The 22,480-nt window shown below is 45.5% G+C and overlaps 1 protein-coding gene and 1 long non-coding RNA gene across 11 annotated transcripts in view; one reads left to right on the forward strand and one right to left on the reverse strand.

The window, feature by feature from the left end:
• Positions 1 to 13,077, reverse strand: part of LOC112655545 (uncharacterized) — a 47,027-nt gene extending 33,950 nt beyond the window's left edge. For 3 of the 7 annotated variants that reach the window (XR_007412968.1, XR_003133755.3, XR_003133756.3), the window contains exon 1: positions 12,518 to 13,077. This is a non-coding gene — a long non-coding RNA (uncharacterized LOC112655545). The remainder of the gene's footprint in view (positions 1 to 12,517) is intronic. The other 4 variants (XR_004818609.2, XR_003133757.3, XR_003133759.3 and 1 more) reach the window with 2 other exon arrangements.
• On the forward strand, positions 583 to 21,403 carry DYNLL2 (dynein light chain LC8-type 2). Of its 4 annotated transcripts, none has more exons than XM_025440713.3 (3): positions 583 to 640; positions 17,216 to 17,354; positions 19,308 to 21,403. In XM_025440713.3, the coding sequence occupies exons 2-3, from the start codon at positions 17,223 to 17,225 to the stop codon at positions 19,443 to 19,445; spliced, it is 270 nt and encodes an 89-aa protein (XP_025296498.1). In that variant the 5' UTR covers positions 583 to 640; positions 17,216 to 17,222; the 3' UTR covers positions 19,446 to 21,403. The 4 variants fall into 4 exon arrangements, with proteins under 4 accessions (XP_025296498.1, XP_025296497.1, XP_025296499.1 ...); XM_025440712.3 differs by lacking the exon at positions 583 to 640 and adding an exon at positions 13,096 to 13,231; XM_025440714.3 differs by lacking the exon at positions 583 to 640 and adding an exon at positions 13,101 to 13,236.
• Positions 21,404 to 22,480: the final 1,077 nt, after the last annotated feature.

A 22,480-nucleotide genomic window follows, 5' to 3' on the forward strand; every position in this document is an offset into this window, starting at 1 on the left:
TATTAAGCCTTCGAAATCCCTTGTGTATTTTACACTTACAGCGCATATCAATTTGGACCAGGCACATTTTGAGTGCTCAGTAGGTCCATGTGTTTAGTGGCTACCACATTGGACAGTGTAGATGGAGAGAATGTGTATGAGAGGAGCAAGAATGACAGAGCTGTTGCAGTTGACCTGGAGGAGGATGGTGGTAGAGAGATAGAGACAAAGGGACAGATTTCAGAGAAATGACTGACTTGCAGGCTGCCATACCAGGCCTGGACTTAATATCTCCAGACTCCTTTTAGAAGCATAAACTCCTATTTTGTTTGGGCCATTTAACTTGGGGTTTTCCTTCTACTCACATCTGGACCTAATTTTAAAGAATACATAGCACCTACGTGGAGATGTTCTAAGTGGAGTGGTAGATCTGATGGACCTAAATTAGGGGAGAGGTCTGAGAAAGCTACACATAGATTTGAGAGTTCCCAGTCCATATTTGGTCACTGAAGCTATGGCAACATAAAAGATCTCCAAGGGAAAGGGGTCCAGTGAGAAGAGAAAAGAATCTAGAACAGAACTCAGAGGAACAACAACACTTAGGATGGGCAGAGGAAGAGGAGGAGCCTGCTAAGTAGACTCAGAAGGAACAGCCAGGGAGGTAGGAAGTAATCAAGGAAGTGCTGTGCCATGAAGCTTAGGGAGGAGGGAGTCCCAAGGAGGGTGTGATCAACAGTGGTAAAGGCAACTGTCTCTACCTGCTTCTGTAGGTATGGATGGCACCAGAGTTTGAGTAAACCAGCCCAAGTTCCAACAAAGGCTGGAAAGGCTAGTTTTGTTATCCTCCTGCTCAGTGCACTTAGGTGGGCTCCTGGTTTCTTTAAGAAAAAGTCCTTGCTCCATAGGATATCTTTTAGCCACCTCCAGAGTCGATCCTAGTTTCTGTCCAGACTGTTTCCTTTTCCAGAATGCTGCGCTCCTACAAGGCCTTACCTCCTATCATTCCCTGCCTTAGCTTATAAGCTTCTCTCTGACTGAAAAATCTTCCTTCCTTCCTTCCTTCCTTCCTTCCTTCCTTCCTTCCTTCCTTCCTTCCTTCCTTCTTTCTCTTGTCTTTTTTCCCTTCAAATCCTACCATACTTCAAGACTTACCTCAAATGTCAACTCCTCTGTTCCCTGATTCTTCCAGATAGATTGCCCTCCAACCCTGTGTATCCCATTGGGAATTTGCTCACTCTCAATCACAGCCTCCATTGTAGTCTGGCCTGGAGTCAAGTTGGTTGTGTACATGGGTGTACATGTGTGACTAGGCTGTGAGCTTGGAGGTCTGAGGCTGCATCTGGATACTCATCCCCATCCCTCTTCCAGAGAACTTGCTACAAATGTTTAAGGAATGTTGTGGATTTCATGGAATTTTGTCCCTCATAGCCCCCAAGTAATAGTGATCTCTGTCTTCTTTGTCATATCACTACAAGGATATGGGGGTGAGGGAGACACTGAAATAGAGAGACTCCTGATTTAGAGGGAAATATATAAGGAGCTGAGTTTGAATCCAGATACTTTAAAGAAATAGTCCCAGTCTGAACTTCCACTGACCCAAGCAGCTTGTATAATCTGAGTGCTCGAGAAGCACCACATTAATAGAAAAGCAAAAGAAAAATTAATGCAATAAAAGCTGGTACTTTGAACACAGCTGACAAATCTCTAGCAAGACTAACCAAGAAAAAAGAGAAGACTCACTTACTAAAATCAGGAATGTAAGAAAGGACATTACTACAGATCTTAAATAAAAAAGATTATAAAGAAATATCTTGAATAACTACATGCTATCAGATTAAGATAATCTGATAGACCTAGATAAAATGGACAAATTCTTAGAAAAGAGACAAACTGAAACTACTTCAAGAAAAAGATAATCTGAATAGACCTAAAAGTAGATATCTTTTTTTTTTAAAGATTTTATTTATTCATGAGAGACAGACAGAAGCAGAGATATAGGCAGAGGGAGAAGCAGGATCCCGGCAGGGAGCCTGATGCAGCACTCAATCCCAGGACCCCGGGATCATGACCTGAGCCAAAGGCAGATGCTCAACCACTGAGCCACCCAGGTGCTATTGATATTTTTAAAACATCCCACAAAGAAAATTTCAAGACTAACAAATGGCTTTAACTGCATTTTATCAAGTGTTTAAAGAATAATATCCATTCTTCTAACTCTTCCAAAAAAATAGTATAGTAGGGAATACTTTCCAAAGGAGTCCAATATTACCTAGATGCCAAAACTAGACAAAGACATCACAAGAAAACTATATATCAATATTGCTTATGGGGGTGCCTGGGTAGCTCAGTCAGTTAAGTGTCTGCCTTTGGCTCAGGTCATGATCCAGGATCCTGGGATCCATTCCCACATCAGGCTCCCTGCTCAGTGAGGAGGTTGCTTCTCCCTCTGCCCCTCCCCCTGGCTCATGCTTTCTCTCTCTCACAAATAAAATATTTTAAAAAATATTGCTTATGATTATAGATGCAAACATCCTCAACAAAATGCTAGTGGAACAAACCTAGCAACATATAAAAAGGATTATATATATCCAAATGGTATTTATTCCAGGAATGCAAGATTGGTTTAATACTTGAAAACCAGTTGTAATGCACCATATTAGTAGAATAAAGGAACAAAACCACATGATCAGCTCAATAGATGCAGAACAAGTATTTGAAGAAGTCCAACACCCTTTCATGACAAAAACATTCAACAAACTAGGAATGAACAGAAGTGAACTTCCTCAACTTGTTTTTTTAAAGATTTTATTTATTCATGAGAGACACAGAGAAGGGGAGACACAGGCAGAGGGACAATCAGGCTCTCCGCAGGGAGCCGGATGCAGGACTCCATTTCAGGACCCTGGAATCACGACCTGAGGACCTGAGCCCAAGACAGACACTAAATCACTGAGCCACCTAGGTGCCCCTGAACTTCCTCAACTTGATAAAGAGCATCTACAAAAACTCCACTTCTAGCATTAAATTTAATGTTGAAAGACTGAAAGCTTTACCCCTAAGATTAGGGGTAAAACAAGAAAAGGATGTCTCTCATCAATTCTATTCAACAGTATGCTGAAGGTTCTAGCAAGGACAATTAGGCAAGAAAACAGAATAAAAGGCACCACAATTAGCCAGGAGGAAGTAAAATTATCTGTTCATATGTGATTTGATCTTGTATAGAGAAAATTCTGAACTATTAGAGATTAATGAATGGGGTCAGCAAGGTTGCAGAAGACAAAATATAATATACAAAAATCAATTATATTTCTATATACTAGCAATGAACAATCTGAATATGAAATAAAGAAAACAATTCAATTTACAATAATATTTTCATTATTTTATTTTATTTTTTTTACAATAATATTTTTAAAAGAATGAAATACTTAGGAATATATTTACCAAAAGAAAGATATGTATGCTGAAAGATATGTAGACTGAAAATTATAACACATTATTAGAAGAAATTAAAGAAGACCTAAATAAATGGAAAGAAATCCCATGTTTGTGGATCAGAACATGTTAATATTATCTTAATTATCTTAATGTTGTTAAGATAACAATAAAAATACAGCTAGCTTTAAAAATTTTTTTTAATTTAAATTCAATTTAGTTACTTGTGCTCTCTCCCTTTAAAATAAATAAAATTTTTATAAAAATATAAAAACACGAATTCAAAGGGATATATTCACCCCAATGTTTACAGCAGTATTATTAACTATAGCCAAATTATGGAAGCAGGCCATGTGTCCATCGATAGATGAATGGATAAACAATATATGTTTATACAATGGAATGTTGTTCAGCCATAAGGAGGAGTGAAATCTTGCCATTTGCAATGACATGGAACGAGCTAGAGAGTATAATGCTGAGTGAAATAAGTCAGAGAAGGACAGGTACCATATGATTTCACTCATATGTGGAATTTAAGAAACAAAAAATTGAGCAAAGGGAAAAAAGAGAGACAGACCAAGAAATAGACTCTTCACTATAGAGAATAAACTTGTAACCAGTGGGGAGGTGGGGCAGGCGGATGGGTGAAATAGGTGATGGGGATTAAGGAGCACACTATGATGAGCACTTGGTGATAGATGGAAGTGTTGAACTACTATATTGTACACCTGAAACTAATGTAATACTGTATGCTAACTACATTGGAATTAAAAGAAAATAGAATATGTTAAATGTTAAGAAAAATAAATTCAGTTTAGTTAATATATTGTGTATTATTAGTTTCAGGGGTAGAATTCAGTGATTCATCAGTTGCATATAACACCCAGTGCTCAGCGGGGGCCTGGTGGCTCAGTGGGTTAAGCATCTGCCTTTGCATCAGGTCATGATCCTGGGGTCCTGGGATGGAGCCCTGAGTTGGGCTCTCTGCTCAGTAGGGAGCCTGGCACTTCTTCTTCTCCCTCTGCCTGCCACACTGCCTACTTGTACATTCTTTCTCTGTCAAGTAAAATCTTAAAAAACAACCCAGTACTCATGACATCAAGTGCCCTTCTTAATGCCCATCACCCAATTACCCTATCCCCCCACCCCTCTCCCCTCTAGCAACACTGTTTGTTTCCTACAGTTAAAAATCTCTTGTGGTTTTGTCTCCCTCTCTGTTTTCATCTTATTTTATTTTCCCTTCCCTTCCCCTATGTTCATCTGTTTTGTTTCTTAAATTCCATATGAGTGAAATCATATGGTATTTGTCTTTCTCCGACTGACTTATTTCACTTATATAATACCCTCTAGTTCCATCCATGTTACAATTGGCAAGATTTCATTCTTTTGATGGCTGAGTAATATTCCATTGTATGCATATACCGTACTTTCTTTATCCATTCATCTGTTGATGGACATCTGGGCTCTTTCCATATTTTGGCTATTGTAGACATTGCTGCTATAAACTTTGGGGTACACGTGCCCCTTCAAATCACTATTTTTATCCTTTGGATAAATACCTAGTAGTGCAATTGCTGGATTGTAGGGTAGTTCTATTTTTAACTTTTTGAGGAAACTCCATACTGTTTTCCAGAGTGGCTGTACCAGTTTGCATTCCCACCAACAGTGTAAGAGGTTTCCCCTTTCTCCACATCCTTGCCACCATCTGTTGTTTCCTGAGTTGTTAATTTTAGCTATTCTGACTGGTGGGAGATTTGGCTCATTGTGGTTCTGATTTGTATTTCGCTGATGCTGAGTGATGTTGAGCATTTTTTTATGTGTCTGTTAGCCATTTGTATGTCTTCTTTGGAGAAATGTCTGTTCATGTCTTCAGCTTGTTTCTTGACTGGATTTTTTTTGTTTTTTCGGGGTGTTGAGTTTGATAAGTTCTTTATAGATTTTGGATAGTAGTCCTTTATCTGATATGTCATTTATGAATATCTTCTCACATTTCATACGTTACTTCTTAGTTTGTTGATTGTTTGCTTTGCTGTGCAAATGGCTAAATGCTTTTTATTCTGATTAAGTCCTAATAGTTCAGTTTTGGTTTTGTTTCCCTTGCCTTTGGAGATATGTCTAGCAAGAAGTTGCTATGGCCAAGGTCAAAGAGGTTGCTGCCTGTGTTCTCTAGGATTTTATGGTTTCCTGTCTCACATTTAGGTCTTTCACCATTTTGAATTTATTTTCCTGTATGGTGTAAAAAAGTGGTCATTTCATTCTTATGCATGGGGCTGTCCAGTTTTCCCAACACTATTTGTTGAAGAGATTGTCTTTTTTACACTGGATATTCTTTTCTGCTTTGTTGAAGATTAGTTGACCATAGAGCTGAAGGTCCATTTCTGGGTTCTCTATTCTGTTCCATTGATCTATGTGTCTGTTTTTGTGGCAGTTCTATACTGCCTTGATGATTACAACCTTGCAATACAGCTTGAAGTCCAGAATTGTGATGTTTCTAGCTTTGTTTCTCTTTCTTTTTTTTTAAGGTTTTATTTATTTATTTGAGAGAGACAGAGATAACAACAGAGATAGTAAGAGGGAGCACAAGTAGGAGGAGAGGGAGAAGCAGGATCCCTACTGAGCAGGGAGCCTGATGTGGGGCTAAATCCCAGGACCCTGGGATCATGACCTGAGCTGAAGGCAGATGCTTAACCGACTGAGTCACCTAGGCTCTTTTCTTTTCAACATTACTTTGGCTATTCAGGATCTTTTCAGGTTCCATACCTTTTTTTTTTCTTTAAGATTTTATTTATTTGAGAGAGAATAAGAATGCACAAATAGAGGGAGGGTCAAAGGGGGAGGGTAAGGGACTCTGCTGAGTATGGAGCCCATCAAAGGGCTTGACCCCAGAACTCTGAGTTTATGATCATGGCCTGAGACACTTAACTGACTGAGCCACCCAGGTGCCCCACAGCTGGCTTTTTTTTGTACAGAAATTGGGAAGCTGGTCCTAAAAGTCATATGGAAACACAAGGGACTCAGATAGACAAAGAATCTTGAAAAAATAGAGCAAATTTGGAGGACTCACACTTCCAGATTTCATAACTTATTAAGCTATAGTAATGATGACAGTGTTGTACTGGCATAAGGATAGACAGATCAATGGAATAGAATTGGCAGTTCAAGAAGAAACTTATATTTATGGTGATCTTTCATAAGAGTGTCAAGACAATTTAGAGGTGAAAGAATAGTTTTTTCAAATAAAGATGTGGGACAATTGGATATTCACAAGCAAAACAATGAAGTTAAGACCCACCTCACACCACACACAAAAATTAACTCAAAAATGTTCATTTAGAAAGAGCTAAAACTCTTGGAAGAAAACAAGTAAACTTTTGTGATCTTGGGCTAGGCAATGATTTCTTGGAATGACATCAAAAGCACAAGGGATAAAAATTTTGACAAGTTGGTCTTCATCAAAATTAAAAACTGTTGGGACGCCTGGGTGGCTCAGCAGTTGAGCGTCTGCCTTCGGCCCAGGGCGTGGTCCTGGAGTCTCAGGACTGAGTCTCGCATTGGGCTCCCTTTGTGGAGCCTGCTTCTCCCTCTGCCTGTGTTTCTGCCCCTTTCTCTCTTTGTGTCTCATGAATAAATAGGTAAAACCTCTAAAAAAATTAAAAACTGTTGGGCTTCAAAGGTCACCATTAAGAAAATGAAAATACAATCCATAGAATGGGAGAAAATGTAAGCCATATCTCTGGTGAGGGCCTAGTATCTAGAGAATATAAAGGACTCTTACAACTCAATAATAAAAAGATGACCTAATTTAAAAATGGAGAAAGGATATGAACAGACATTTCTCCAAAGGAAAGATACACACTGCCAATTACATGAAAAGATGCCCAAGGTCATTAACCACCGAGGAAACACAAATAAAAGCTACAGTCGGGTATAGTTTCATACCTACTAGGATGGCTGTAATATAAAAGACAATAACAGGTGTTGGTGAGATTGTGGAGAAGTTGCAACCCTCATATGCTTAGGAATGTAAAATGATGTAGCTTTTTGGAAAATAGTCTGACTGCTCCTCCAAAGGTTGAGCATAGAGTTATTACAAAACCCAGTAATTCCACACTCGGGTGTATATCCAAGGGAACTGAAGGCATATATCTACACAGAAACTTGTGTATAAATACTTATAGAGGTATTATCCATAACAGCTAAAAAAGTGGAAATAACTCAATGCCCCTCCACTGATGAATGGATGAACAAAATGTGGTATGATTATATGGTGGCATATTAACCAGTCATAAAAAGAAATGAAGTACAGATTCGTGCTATAACATGGATGAATCTGGAAAACAGTATACTAATTGAACTAAGATAGTCACAGAAGACCATATGTTCTATGACTCAATTTATAGAAAATGTCCACAATAGGCAGATCTATAGAAATGGAAAGTAGATTAGTAGAAACTGGAAGGGAAAATGGATGAGTGACTTTTTTAAAAAAAATTATTTATTTATTCATGAGAGACACAGAGAGAGAGAGGCAGAGACACAGGCAGAAGGAGCAGCAGGCTCCATGCAGGGAGCCCGACACGGGACTCGATCCCCGGACTCCAGGATCACGCCCTGAGCCAAAGGTGGCACTAAACCGCTGAGCCACCTGGGCTGCCCAGAGGAGTGACTTTCAATGAGTACAGAGTTTCTTTTTGGAGTGTTGAACATTTTCTAAAGTTAGATAGTGGTGATGGTTGCACAGGTTTGTGAAAGTGAAAAACCAGTGAATCATGCACTTTGGAAAGGTGAGTTTTATGGTATGTGAATTGAACTGTATCTCAATAAAGAGGCTATATATGTAAAAAACAGAACTAACTTAATACATTACAATGTAAGGTGTACCTCCGTTTCCTAATGAGATTTTTTTTTCATGTTTTTATCAACTGGAATATACTGTGATATGCCTAACAAGGCAAAGTTTTCCTTCGAAATTGTTCTCAGAGAGGAGGGCAAAGTTGTACAGACCTCATTTTTTAGGACCCCACTCACCATCCCCCATCTCACTCTGTGGGACTGAGGGTGAGAGAGCTTAGTGTTTGTTTTTATGACAGTGGGGACAAGGATCTCCCTCATAAATAATCTCGCCTCCCACTCTGGAGGCTCTCCAAGAGTAGACATCTGTGTTTCTGCCTGCCCAGCACCCACTCTCTTGCTTCTTGTAACTTCATGTAGGTTTCCCTTCTGTCAGATATTCCCCTTTTGATCTTAGAAGGTCTCTCAGGCTGCCTTTCACTTCCATGGCCAAAAAGTGGGCCTGAGACCCAATGTGTCCAATGAGATGCCCTTGTTCGGGAATTTGAATTGACAGTTGGGTGACTTAAGGAAAATGCCAGTGATTTGTGCCATTGGGATGCTCTGAGGAAACCATTTCATGGTTCCTGCTCCCTGGAGTCTCGGGTTGGGGGTGATGGTGGCTCTGTTGGCCCTGTTTTTTTCTTCAGGTGTTACCTGCACACAAGAACCTTAGCTTGATCTTTTGGACAAGTACCGACAAATTCCATATTATTGTCTTGGTTCTCCCATGGCAGGGGCAGGGTTCCTCAGGATTGTGCAGATAACAAAGGAGAGGAGGACTCCTGAATTAGGAGGAGTCATGATCTGGAAACCGCTTTGGAACATCTTTTCTTCGGTTCTTTCTTGATGACCACTTGCTTTCATGTTTTAATTGAAGCTCAAACATTCATTGAATCTTAACTATGTCAAGGCACTTTGAGAGGATACACAGCTGAACAGAATGATATCCCAGCTGTGTTGAGTGACGGGAGGGTAGAGAAATGCTCTCCGAATTCTAAGTGGATCAGAGAGAAGGATCAGAAAAGAGGTATTTAAGCTTGGCTACATGTAGAGAAATTTCTCTGACCCACAGGTAAGATATACTTTGTGATAGGGTATTGGAATCAGAAAATCATAGATTTAGGGGCTGACAGACCTTATAGATTATTCAGTCCTACGTTTTCTAGATAAAGAAATCTAGATTCTAAGGAACGAAATTATTTGACTAGGGCCAAATTGGTTCAGGAATTCTCTGACTCCCAGACCAGTGCTCATCTCACTAGTTGTCAGCACATTGTTGACCATGGCTGGTTCCTCCAGTTTTCAGGAGACTTGGGAAGTAGGAAAGGGTGTGCTAAGTAGTTGCCTAGGGAAGTATATTTTATGAGGCCACTCAAGAAATCAGTGAGGAATTAGGGCAGATTCCACTAGTTCTTATCACATTACTTTCTTCCTTAGGTTCCCCCCCCCCCCCCCCGGGGACTTGGCAGAGGGGACTGGCACTAGGGTTTACACTGTACTAAGTGTCAGGGTATATGTATGTAACTACCCTTCTCCATCCTTCTGGAGTCTTTGAAGCAAGTCAACAGCTGAAGGGCTTAGTGAAATGACTTTTGTCAATGCCATCCTCTCTTTCTTCTGGGTGACCCAGTCACCTGGGGTAGAGAGTCTTTGACTGTCTACCTGTAAGGGTCAGGATATCAGCCAACTACCCAGCAGGGAGTATAAGGAGAAAAATCCATCCAAGAGTCAGGCCTGGGTGTTCCCCAGCATGGACTATGATTTACCTCAGCCAGCAACTTGCTCTGAGTGGGAAGGCCCCAGTGTAAATAGCATGTGTTGCCAGTTCTAGTAAAAGAGAAGAGCCCTAATGTGGTTCTTTGGATGGAGGAAGGGATGGAGTGTCTTTTGAACCCATAGTTTTCCGCCGTGTAGTAGTTTCATTCACATTCATGGTTGTTATCACCATGTAGGCTCTGATGGTCCCTTAAGTCCTGACCTCTCCACTGTGGGAATCCCACAGGTCCTACCCTAATCAGCATAATTAATTTAACTAATACTTACAAAGAACTTCCCGTGTTCTAAGAACTATGCTAGGTTCTACAGCCCACATATAAATAAGATGTAACCTCTGCCTGCAAGGAACTACAGACAAACTTAAGCCTTACAAGTTTAATAGAATGTGGTTAGTGATAAACACCTGAGATTTCCAAGGCATTAGCCAGTAAAGAAAACCACAAGCCTCACAGGCAAGGGAACCACATGAACAAAGGTGTGGAATCTGGGTGTGGGGGAAATTCGTAGGCAGTAGCCCACATTACTAGAGCACAAAGAGGGAGCTGGGAAGTGTGGAGAGATAAGGAGGAGGTGGGGGGATGTAGAGGGTGAGATGGGGGAGGGAAGTTATGGGAAAGAGCAGTTTTTGTATTGTTTTGTTTTGTTTTTCTGAGTAGGGAGGAGGGAAGTGCCTGGGAGATTTGCATTTTAGATGGATCAGTTCAGTGTGGGTTTGGGAGGAGGTACTGGGATTGCCGGCAGGGAACCAACTAGAAGAGATTGAGTTCCCCATGCAGGGTATTCATAGTGAAGGGGAATGGGGGCTGTAGAAATAACTAAGAGCTGAGTGATGATAGACACATGGTGGGCAAGAGGGTTCGCAGGTTCCTGACTTGGTCCCTGGGTGGATAATGGGGCCACGAACCAAGGTAAGAAACACAGGGAAGGGAAACAAGTCTGGAAAAGAAATGATGATGGCTAACCTTTATTAATCACATTTATGGATGAGGCATCATGCCAAAAGGTTTTTTTTTATGCTGCGTTTTTAATGCATTTTCTCATAACTATGAAATAGATATTATTCTTGATTTATAGATGAGGAAAATGAAATTTTGAGATGATGAATAGCTTGACCAGTTCTGCACAGCTGGTAGAGAGGTGACAAGAGCTTTGAATCCAGACATTCTGGCTCCAGGGCTAGTGCTTCTAATGACCAGACTTTATATGTGTGTATGGGAAGAGTTGGAGAAGCCTGTGGAATACTCACAGTAGAGAGGTCTGAGATTTAGGGGGGCCACCAGGACCGAATTATGGTAAAAAACCATGAACGTGAATAAAAGTAAAGTTGAACAGTGACCAAAGCACAATGCCCTGGAGAACTGTTAGGTTAAAGAAGGAGGCAGAGGGTATGGGGCCCACCGATAAGACAAGAACGAAAGTCCTTTCTGATTTATAAATCTTAAGACATAATTCTGCCATCTGGGCAACAACAGATAACTGGGCAATCATGAATTTGTAGTGGCATCAAATAAAAAGGTCCACCAAGTTAAGCCGACATGTTAATTACTACTGTTACTAACATTGCATGGTAATTAAACAATAAGCATTTCATGTAAATAGCAGTAATTAGTATAGCACACGTTTCTCAAACTGTATCCTATGGAATAGTAGTTCCCTGAGATGTTAATAAATGTTTGGATAAAAAAAGGCTTTGGGCTGCCTGGGTGGCTCAGTGGGTTAAGCATCTGCCTTGGGTCAGGTCATGATCCCAGAGTTCTGGGATGGAGTCCTGCATTGGACTCCCTGCTCAGCTGGAAGCCTGCTTCTCTCTCTCCCTCTGTCCCTCCCCTTGATTGTGCTCTCATTCACTCTCTCTCAAATAAATGAAATCTTAAAAAAGGGGAGGGAACTTCAGAGCCAGATACGTTAACGAAATGCTGGTATAATTCAGATAGAGAGCCAAACCCCCGGTCTACACTTTTTTTCTTTTCTCTGTTAGAAGGCAGGATAGTGGAATGGCTTAGAGAATAGGTCCTGGGAACAGACAGCCTGGGGCTAAATCCTGCTCCGACAAAAACTGGGTAATCTTGAGCGTGTTACTGAACTTCTCTAAGAGGTAGTTTCCAAATCTGTACAGGAAGATGGTAATACACATTCGCTGCAATTGTTCCAGATTTAAATGCAACAATACATCTAAAACATTTAGACGGGAGCCTGACACAGAGGACTTTATAAATATGAATTATTATCTATAAACCATACTATTAGTAAATCTTCCCAATATCCCAGAGCCGATTTATACGTCGGCAGTATGGCCTTGGAAGGGCCACCACTAGTTCAGTCACTTTTATGCACACTTGAAGAAAGTATGCATCTTATGGGTGAGCACTGGCCTGTACCAGGGCACACAACTTAGCAAGTAGTGTGCAGGCTTTATTTTAGCCCCTGGTTGCTCTTTGGGCTGGATGTCATTGTATAGTGAACAACCTGCACAACCATACATGGCAGTTCTGACCTTCAGGCCATAGAAGGGGCTGGAAGCTAATGACCATTGGAGAAAGAGGGTACGACTTCTCTTCCCAGTAGTCCATGAAATCAGCTCTCCACAAGCCTTGAGGTGATAGAGCGACCTCCTTCCTGCCCTCCGTCTCTGCCCACAAGTGCCCCACCCCCCATTCATCCACACTGTGGCTGACATCAGAATACCCTAAGTGTGAAGGGATACATCAGGCCTTGCCTATTTCTCTGAAATGCCCGCTGAGGCTGGGAAAGGACAGAGCTGTGGAAAGCTGAAGTAGGAGGGCATGATTTTCCAGGCTTCCCCTGACACATAATGAATATTAAATTATGGGTACCACCGCCAGGGCAAGTCCGACTTCCTGACCAAGGTTTGGGCCAGTAAGGGGAAACCGATGAGAAGGGGAGCTTCTTAATCCTCACTGTTGTGGCCCAATTGCATGGCTCCCTATAAAGATTCTCACCACCCCTTTAGGTAGACACTTCACTTCCTTTGTGAAACCGAAGGGAAGAAAAAAAGGCAGACATTTCCTGTTCTCTGGAGGTGGGTGGGGTAGAGTGGAGGCCGGCACTCGCCTGCGTGCACAGGCATCACACACACTCCCACAGAGAGCCTCCTGGGCCACCGCGGGGGCCGCTGCCTCCAAGCACCACTTTTCAGCCTCGAACCCAGGACCAGGCCTGCCCTCTCTGTGCTTTGGTTCTCTCCTCGGTAAGGTGAGGACTACGGACGGGCTGAGCTTTCAGGCTCCCCACAGCTCTGCCCGACTCTGGTTCGCACCTCTCCGGGGTTCCAGGCACTCCCCCTCCGGTCTTGACCGGCCAGAAAGGGCTCTCTGCCGCCTCTACCCCAGGACCCTGCGTGCCAACGACCAACCTCCCCTCTCCCAACTGTGCCTTGGGTCTGCCTCCATCTTGCTCCTGGTGATAAATAGCAGCGGGGGCTCCAGCTGGGGGTTGAGGTCCTGTGGCCTTGAGACTCGGAACAAAGGCAGAGCTGCGTGGGGAAGGGACTTCTCCCGAACGTAAGGGGAGGGGAGCCCTGGGGCTGTTTGTGCCTTTACCTCTCCGCAGCGGGCCGGGCCGTTCCTTCCTACGGATCTGGGGGGAGGGAGGGGGTCCTGTCTTTTCCTCTGAGGCTGATGACTTCACCTCCCTCCCCTCCCTCCTCCTCAGGTTAGGATCTCTACCCCTTCCCCATCTGTCCCCTGGGTCCTTAATCTCCATCCCTCTCTCTCCGTTTATTCTTCTAGGGATTGGGGTCTTTAACCCCCTCCCTCTCTTGAAGCCTCGCCTCTTTATTCCTTTTTAGGCCTGGCCTCCTAGCCCGAGGTGGCGGGGTCTGCATTCTTCGTCTCCTTTCTCTCCTTAAGGCCACAGCTCCCTCCCCCCACCCTTTTCAGCTCCCCCCTCCCTCCGCCCCGAGGCATTGTGGGAGGAAACAAGATGTGGGGCGAGAGCGGCGCGGGGAGAAGCCCGCAGTGCGGGGCCGGGCGGGCGCAGCCAATGGGGAGCGCGGACGGCAGCGCGCGCGGCGGGGGGGCGGGGGCGGGGCGCTATTTCAGGGGGGGGCCGCGCGTCGGCCGTGCTCAGCGGCAGAGCGGAGCGGAGCTGCGAGGCGCCAGCGAGGAGCAGGCGGGCGGGCCGGCGGGCGCGAGGCGGAGCGCGGGCGGCCGGGGAAGCTCGAAGGGCGGACGGCAGCGGCAAGCCATCGGCCCGGGGCTGCGGGAGCCGGAGACCGCGGCGGCGGCGGCTGCTGCTGCAGGAGAAGCCGAGGGGACACCGCCCCTGCCCGCGCCCTGCCTCAGGCCATCGCTGCTCCCCCGGGGCCCCGCGCGGACTAGTCTCCGTGAAGGTGAGCGGTGGGTGGGGGCGTCCCCGGGGCGGCGGCCCGCGCCGATCGCGTGCGGCGCCACGCGCGGGGCCCAGCCCCGGGGCCCGGAGCGGGGCTGGCTTCTGAGTGACGCCCCTCGGGGCCCCTCCTTCCTGGGGCTGCGCCACCCTGTGCCCTCGCGACCCCCGGGCGCGGCCGGAGGCCCCGGGCTGCGGAGGTGCGGCTCCCCGCCCCCTCCCGCCCCGGGAGTCTCCTTGCGCTGCGTGGAGGCCTCCTCTGGTGTTTGGGGCCGAGGGAGAGGGGGTGGAGAGGGCTCGGGCGTGACGCGGCGCCTCCTGCCGCCGCCACCCTCTGGGGCGTCCTTCCTGCAGCGAGGACGCCCAGTCACTCCGGCGCTGCTCCAGGCCAGGCGGGGGAGGGCGGCTGACCGGCCGGAGCGGAGGTGGGGGGAGGATGCTTTCTCATGCCCCCAGGTGCCGTTCTTTGGGGGCCGCAGCTCTCTCTGGAGGTTGGCATGGTGGAGGGATAAGCCCCCTTGGAGATCTCAAGGGAGGAAATACCAGCGTTTGTGTGTGTATTGGGGGCTGGGGAGGATGGTCCAGGTCTCTGAGGCTTGGCCTTTTCTGTCCCCAAATCCGGGATCAGGGAAGGAAGGGGAACTGTCCTGGAGTGCCCTCTTGGCTTTTCCAAGGAGCCCCTGCCTTTTAATTGAGGCAGCTGGCCTGGGGCCCTCTGGTCATCCTTCTCTTTGGAGGCCCAGGTCCTTTTTTTTCTCAGGAGGGAGGGGGTAGACCGGGCACCTGCCTATCTCTTTCTCGCTGGCACCTTGGACAGGGCAGATTGGGGCTAGGCCTCACTTCTCGGACGCCTGGGGGGCCTGGGGTAAAGAATCGTAGCATTGTAGTCACAAGACCAGCGTTATGTAACCGCAGGCGCTCTCCTAGTAGAGAGTAAGGTGGCTTTTAATTACTGTGACAAAGTTGTTCCCTTGGACTTCGGGGATAAGGCAATGGAGCAGGTGAGCTTGCTGGGAAAACCGATGCCAATTTCAGCTTTAACTTCACTCTCTAACCAGGCCCCACCCCCACCCTTGCGTTTGTAAACAGTGCCCCCTTCTGAGTGGTAACCTGGAATAGGCCACCAGGTGACACTAGTTTTCGTCAAATATAGAGTTTTATAATCAGAACATTGCTTGCTGATTATATATCTGCTCAAACTCATTGAAGTTGCCTCATTTATCTTACTTCAACTTGACATTGATTCTTAAAATGAAGATGTTGCTTTGCCCAAGGTCATGTAGCTAGTGAGGCCTTGAACAACAAGGTTCTCCTGACCTTTCTTCAGCACCAGGTGGTGCTCACATACTCCTTGAAGCCCTGACTTTTCCTTTCAGGGTTGTGAGGTCAGAGGATGCTGAAATAGAACCAGCCCTGCTTAGTTTGAGGTGCCTTGGGTGTGGTCAAGGGCTGTGTGGCTAGCAGCTGGCACGTATGCTTTCTTTGCATCTGGTGCAGGCTAAAGGAGTAATCATGAGTTCTGCTTTCCTTTTCGGTTCACTCAGCCCACAGGCTAGTGTGGACTCAAGAGATCAGAGTGGCCTGGGATGATACCGGGAATCTCTCCTTAAGCAGGCAGGCCTTCGTGCAGCCTTAATATCAGACAGGACTGGAATGATGACATCTGCCCCCTGGGCTGGGTGACAGAGTCTTTTGGGGGGGGGGGGAGTGTGTGGGGGATCTGTGTGATGGGACTGTGATCAAGGACAGAGGATTGGTTTTTGTAGCTCGTCTTCTCTGTTCTTGCAAAGCACTTGGAAGCTATAGAGTGCTCAGCAGGTTCTGACCAGCCTTCTTGGGATTCCTGTCATCCCAGGTATGGATGGACCATGCAAGATCTTCCCCAGAATTCTATTTACTGTAGGATGAATGCCGTGGCTTAGATAGCTGGGATATGAAACAGGGCTCTTAAAATAGTAATTCCTCACCTTTTGTTATCTCTGTCACCATTGGACATTGATAACCTTTTTCTGTGCAAGGCCAGATAGTAAATATTTTAGGCTTTATGGGCCATGCATTCTCTTGCAACTACTCAACTCTGCCATTGTAGCCTGTTCCTATAAAACTTTATTTTGCAGAAACAGGTGGAGGGCTGAATCTGGCCAGCAGACTCCAGCGCAGACTGTCCTTGTTTGCAGATGTTCTCATATAACCTTAATTAATCTTATAACAAACAACCCCTGATAGAGAGCTAGCCTTGTTGCTAAAATGGAAGTAATGAATGCAGTAAGGCTGAGTGTCTTGTCCAAGACTGCGAGAGTTCATAGTCAGGACCAGAAGTCAGGCCTCCTGATTCCTAGTCCATCTTCTTTCCACTGTGATACCAATGATGCAATAATGGTCATTAAATCAAGGGCTTATTGTCTTCAGGTGTTAATGTCACCTGCTTTGCCCTCAGTAGGGCAAAGTCTCCATTTTAAGATGATGGTATAAAAGCACAAAGGTTAAGTAACTTGCCCAAAGGCACAACTAGTAGGTGATGTATTGTAATATTTTGGCAATTGGTGCTATTCAAAATATCAGAAATAGATAAATTTAGAGTTGGAAAAACCTCATAAATGATAAAAGAAAGTTGATGGCTCTTTATGTCTTTTTTCCCCCATCCATCTTGTATTTCCCAGATTTGGGGACCAGGTCTCAGCTAAAAGCTTAAAACCTCCCCCTTCTAATAATGCCTCATGTCTGTGTTTTCTACTGCCCTCACGTTCTGTTTTCAGCTCTCCCACTGAGGCTCCACACTCAGCTGTTAATGTTCATATCTTAGAGCACTGGGGGTGTCAGCTTCACCTCTCTGCTTCTTCTGCAGTGTCACGATGTCTGACCGGAAGGCAGTGATCAAGAACGCAGACATGTCTGAGGACATGCAACAGGATGCCGTTGACTGCGCCACGCAGGCTATGGAGAAGTACAACATAGAGAAGGACATTGCTGCTTATATCAAGAAGGTGCACCAAGAGAGCTGTGGCTTTTGGTCAGGGGTGGGGATGGGCATCTGAGCTGTGCCCTCAGGGAGGCCTAAACTGGGAATTTAGGAAAGCGGGTATATCCCATGCAAACAAAAGCCAGGAGCTTGCAAAGCAGACAAATTAGGGAGTGATTCTTGCCAAAGCATTCATCTTAGTAGTTCTTATTAGGAACTCAGTTCAGGTGTGCTTGTATGTATATATGTTTACAGATAATTATGTGACTCTAAGGCATTGGGGAGAGAAGTTTAGGAACAAATATAACTGGCTCAATTCAGAGCTATTCAAAATGTAGATCAGGGATATTTGAACAGATAATATAAGATTATATACAAACTTTTCAGGGAACTGCATCATTTAAAGTGGGATATCCCCATTATAACCCTTATCATGCAGGAGGTTTCCTTTTCTTTCTCTTAAAAAAAAAAAAAAAAGACTCTTGCATCATCTCCTCCCAACCTTCTTAAGAAAAGGGTAGGCTGGAATATATAATTTGCTTAAAATGGATGAGCAATATTGGGGTAATAGGTTTAATCCCTGAAAAATTCCTGAGTGAATGGGTGAATGAATATGGTTTACACAGTGAGGAAGCAGCTGAGCTAGAAATGGGAAGTGGTACCCAGGGCCTCTGATTCCCAGTCAAAATTCATGTCTACTAGTGGCATAATTCCAGTCTTTGATGTTTTTAGCTCTATCCCAAAGGGAGGCCTAAATGTTAGTGGTATTATGGTCCATAGAGGTGGTAGGGCATCCTTAAGTTTTACAGACTTCTGTTTTCCTACTTAGGCAGGGTGGGATGAGAAAAGGAAACTCTGGAGTCCTGAGAGACTTTCTGAATAAGGAGCCAGTGGGTGCAGAGCCCGTAAGGATGCTGGGGGTGCCGGCTCCTTCCTAATTGATGGCCTTATCTGTCCTGTACACGGAGAGTATTTGGAATCATGGACTCTCCGAAGAATCTTTAGATTGTATCTGGTCAAGCTTCTTTGTTTTGCTGATGGGGAAAATGAGACCCAGGGAAGTGACTGTGGCCCTTCTATATTTTACAGAATCTTGAGAGTCAACATTAAGGCTGGATTTGGTGACCCATCCCCTTTCCACTGCTCCCTAATACTTCTTGGAGTTCCTTGGTGTAGGGTCTGTGAGGAGACCAAACAAGTTGTATGTTGAGCACCTGGGGGACAGTCCCAGGGTTGGCAGCTTTGCTGGGTCCATTGTGGAGGGCTGTTGCATGGCAGGGTGCATCTGCTGAGCCATCTGTTTCCTGCTGCATCCATGGAGTGACAGGGAACTGCCTGTCTGATTAAGTCACAAGGATTTCCTAGGTTGCTTTGATGCTGAACTTGTGCTCCTGAGAGAAGTGAGGGAATTACCCTGATCTCATGGCTGATGTCCTTGTTCTGCTTCTTACAGCCCACACAGTGCCTGGCACACAGGAGTGCCTTTAATGTTGACTTACAAAGAACTGTTTCCTGGTACTCCTGACATTTGGCTCCAGTGTCTTGGCTTTGACATTTGAAAATGCGGGTTTAGTAATGTGGGAGGCAGCAGGTGGCAAGTCAGGGAGGCTTGATCCTCCTCTGCTTTCCTCATGCTGTGTGACTCTGGAGTGGTCTCTTCTGCCCCTGGCTTCCCCAACTCTTTTGCTAAAGAATCACAGGGTAGGCTGTGGAGTCAGGATAGCTAGGAGGAGGAGGAAGAGAGATGATCAGGGTGTAAAGTGGCAGAGAGAAATAATGGAGCCTTTGCAGTGTTCATTATTAATGAAGGAAGGAGTGTCCTAGCCAGCCTTAACCTGAGCTCCTGAGGTTTGGGGAGCTGAGGCCATGGGCTAGAGGGGGAGGGGGAGTAATAACTAAATTAATCAGAATCCTATTCTGATTTCTCATCTTCCAGCTGTCCTAATCACCTTTCTTCTCCCTTTTGTTCTTGTTTTAGGAATTTGACAAGAAATACAACCCTACCTGGCATTGTATCGTGGGCCGAAATTTTGGCAGCTATGTTACACATGAGACAAAGCACTTCATCTATTTTTACTTGGGTCAAGTTGCAATCCTCCTCTTCAAGTCAGGCTAGGTGGCCACAGTGAAGGTGTCAGTGGCGGCGGCAGCGATGGCAGGCGGCGTTGCTGGGACTGTTTTGCACTGGGGCCAGCATCAGGATGTCCTCTCCAATGGCTGTGCTACTGCATGGACTGTATACTCGATTTCATGTGTATGTCGCAGTAAACAAAACCAAACTTCTTTCTGTTTAGTTGCCTGGGGAAGAAGGCTGCTTTATGTTTATTTTTCAAGACTTTAAAATTTTTTTCTTTGGTTGTATTGCACTAGGAAATCTCTCCCATCCCTCCCTCTTCTCTTTCTCTCCCTACATATAATAAAAAGCCCTCAACGAAGCCTGAAAGACGGGAGGGCTAGGGGAGAGAAATCAGTTTCTGGAGGCGGAACTCAAACTGTGCAGCTGCCTCCTCCTGGTGGTGGGTGCTGCTTTGGGAGGTCCAGGGAGGCTCCAGGGGACAGCATAAGGGTTGGCAAGGAGAGAGGGATAGGAAGGAGGGTGGGGGATTGATCTAGTACCAGGGAGAATATTCCACTGAACTGTGATTCCACGGCTTGGGGCAGAGGGTAGGGTGGGGTGGGGGGTGGATTCTTTAAGGGGCCCTGAGACGTGTTTGTCTGTGGTGTGTGGGAGTGGGGAGCAGACTTGTCTTGCTGTCTTTGTCAGAAGAGTTTCTAAGTAAGGGCTGTGTCTTTGTGGATTACCTTCTTTTATTCTTCCTGCCAGAGCTCATGCTAGGAGGATGTTGGGGGTAGGATTAGCTTGATTTTTCTCTATTCATTCTTCTCTCCTTCTGTCTGCTCCCTGCTTAGCCCTCAGTTTTCTCATTCCTCTGGAGTTCTCTTAAAGCAGCCCCTGTTAGTTGGCTGGCAAGGGAATTTCTGGTGACTGTAGTTCCTTAGTTAAGTCTTAGCAATCAAACCAAATCAATGTCTCCCTTGATTCTCCTCTGTATATCTGTGTGTATGTATGTGTGTGTCTTGGTTTGGGGTAGAGGGGAGGGAGGGGCAGGACAGTGTGGAATCTCTAGGGTGTATGCATAGGTAGCCTACACGGTTAGTTCTAATTGGGCCTTTATGTTAAAAACCTCTGGGGGTGTCTGCTTTGGGGGTGAAGACTGGTCAAGCCCCTTAGGCCATCTGGCCCAGATACTACTTGGCCTATGGCTGTCTGCTTCCCAGAAGGCTTTAGGAGAATAGCCCATGAGGAGATGACCATGATGCCATCTGCTCTGGAACTGATTCTCAGTGACTTTGGGGTGACTTTGTGGGGGAAAGTGACTTTGTGGGTGGTTGCAGCCTCTTGTGGGAGGTGGGGATGGAAGTGATAGAGGGCTGCAAGGACCTTTGGGGGAACTTCAGAAGGGATTAGTCTTACAGTGGTGGAGCCCAGGTATCAGGAGATGGAGCAGGGCCTCTAGTGGGAGGAGATTCCAAGGAGAGTGCAGGGGGAAATCTTGTCTGTTGGTCAAACAGGGATGGGGGGGGGGGGCGGGGGAGTCATTGCCGACTGAGCTGCTGATTCTTGTAAATCGCATTTAAAACTCATCTGTAGGGTTGGCACTCTGGGAGGGGGGTGGTTGGGATCCAGCTCATTCATTCTTTTCTTTTTTTCCCCTGAGTCCATCCTTGGGGCCTGGGGAGGCAGGAAAATGCCCCCTCCCCAAGCCTTTAGTGTGTGCCGAGCTTTCTCTTTGATGCTGACAGGGGAGGGTGGGTACTGGGATGGTGAATGAGTTCCCTATATCAAACCCTTCAGTGGGCACAAGATTGAGTGCTTGGTTTTAGGTTTTATTTTTTTATGAATGTCCAAATCTGTGTTTCCCCCTGCCTTCCCAGACTTGTGTGGCCAGTTGGAAATGTCTGGTTTGTGTTCATCTCTCCCTCGTTTCTGGAGCAGGGGCTCAGACCCCACCACATCTCCTATGCTCTGCATCCATGCCTCTTTTGGACATTAAAGGTCGATTGATGCACTTCTGAGCTGTTTGGGTTTTTTGGGGGAAGGGGGAACAAAAGGATTGCTCTGGTGGCAGTTGGGCCACACATGGGTGGGGGTAGAGTGCATCAAAGGTGAAGTAGAATGAGGGCTGAAGAGTTAAGACCAGACAAAGAGACTGATTGGCCTGAATCAGATCTTAGTTGTAGGGTCTAGTCTAAGGCCCTTTAATTGGAAGGAAAATTAACCAGTAGTACTTACCTACAAGGCTTTCTAGGTCCCTTAATAGAGATGGCCAGGTGAGCCATATTTTGGGTCTTTGGTACAGATGTTGCCTTCCCAGTTTCCAGCCCCAGGTCCAGATGGCAGTTTTCCAGCTGCTGCTTAGACCTGAAGGAGCTTAGCTTCTTAGAACCTTTGGCCAAGGAGTTCATAGCCTTCTTACTCCTCCTGTGCTTTCCTGAGACCTGCACACTATATCTGGTAAGTTCTGCTCTAGCTACTTAGAAGTGGAAAAGTGGGGGATTTCTAGAAAGGGGGGAAACAATCTTGGTGGAACACAGGGATTCTCCGACTCCTAGGTTATCCTGGTTGTCCTGCTCTAGGGCTCCTCCCCCCACACACCTAAGGAGATGGGCAGTACTTTTGAGAGTATCTGCCCACCCCTGGTACCAAGCAGTTGTCACAATCGTTGTGGGAGTATCGGAGAGCAGGGGTGCTTTGTACTCCTTTCCATTGCCACTTACTCAAAAACATTTACTGGATTTTTATGTACTTGAGCCTAGGATGCTGTCACAGCAAGACAAGTTCTGAGCTTCCATAGCACATATATTCTAATCAGGTGGTAGAGCAGGCCTACACATAATATGCTCTTTCCAATAGTGATAAATGTACAGTCAAGGAGATAAACTGGGTAATGAGCTATTCAATGTTGGAGGTAGGTACAATGAATTCCTTCAGGTACAAAGTTGGTAGCCTGGATCTTGGAGAAGGTTTTACCTCTGGGGCAGTGGCTCTAGGGACTCTAGACCCCCAATTTCTGTTCCTACCTTCGCTAGTATGAAAAATTGGACAGAGCTAGAGCATTGAGGGATGAGTGAGGCCACTGTCCACATTTT

Source organism: Canis lupus, chromosome 9 (assembly GCF_003254725.2).
Source record: "Canis lupus dingo isolate Sandy chromosome 9, ASM325472v2, whole genome shotgun sequence".
Taxonomy (NCBI): domain Eukaryota; kingdom Metazoa; phylum Chordata; class Mammalia; order Carnivora; family Canidae; genus Canis; species Canis lupus.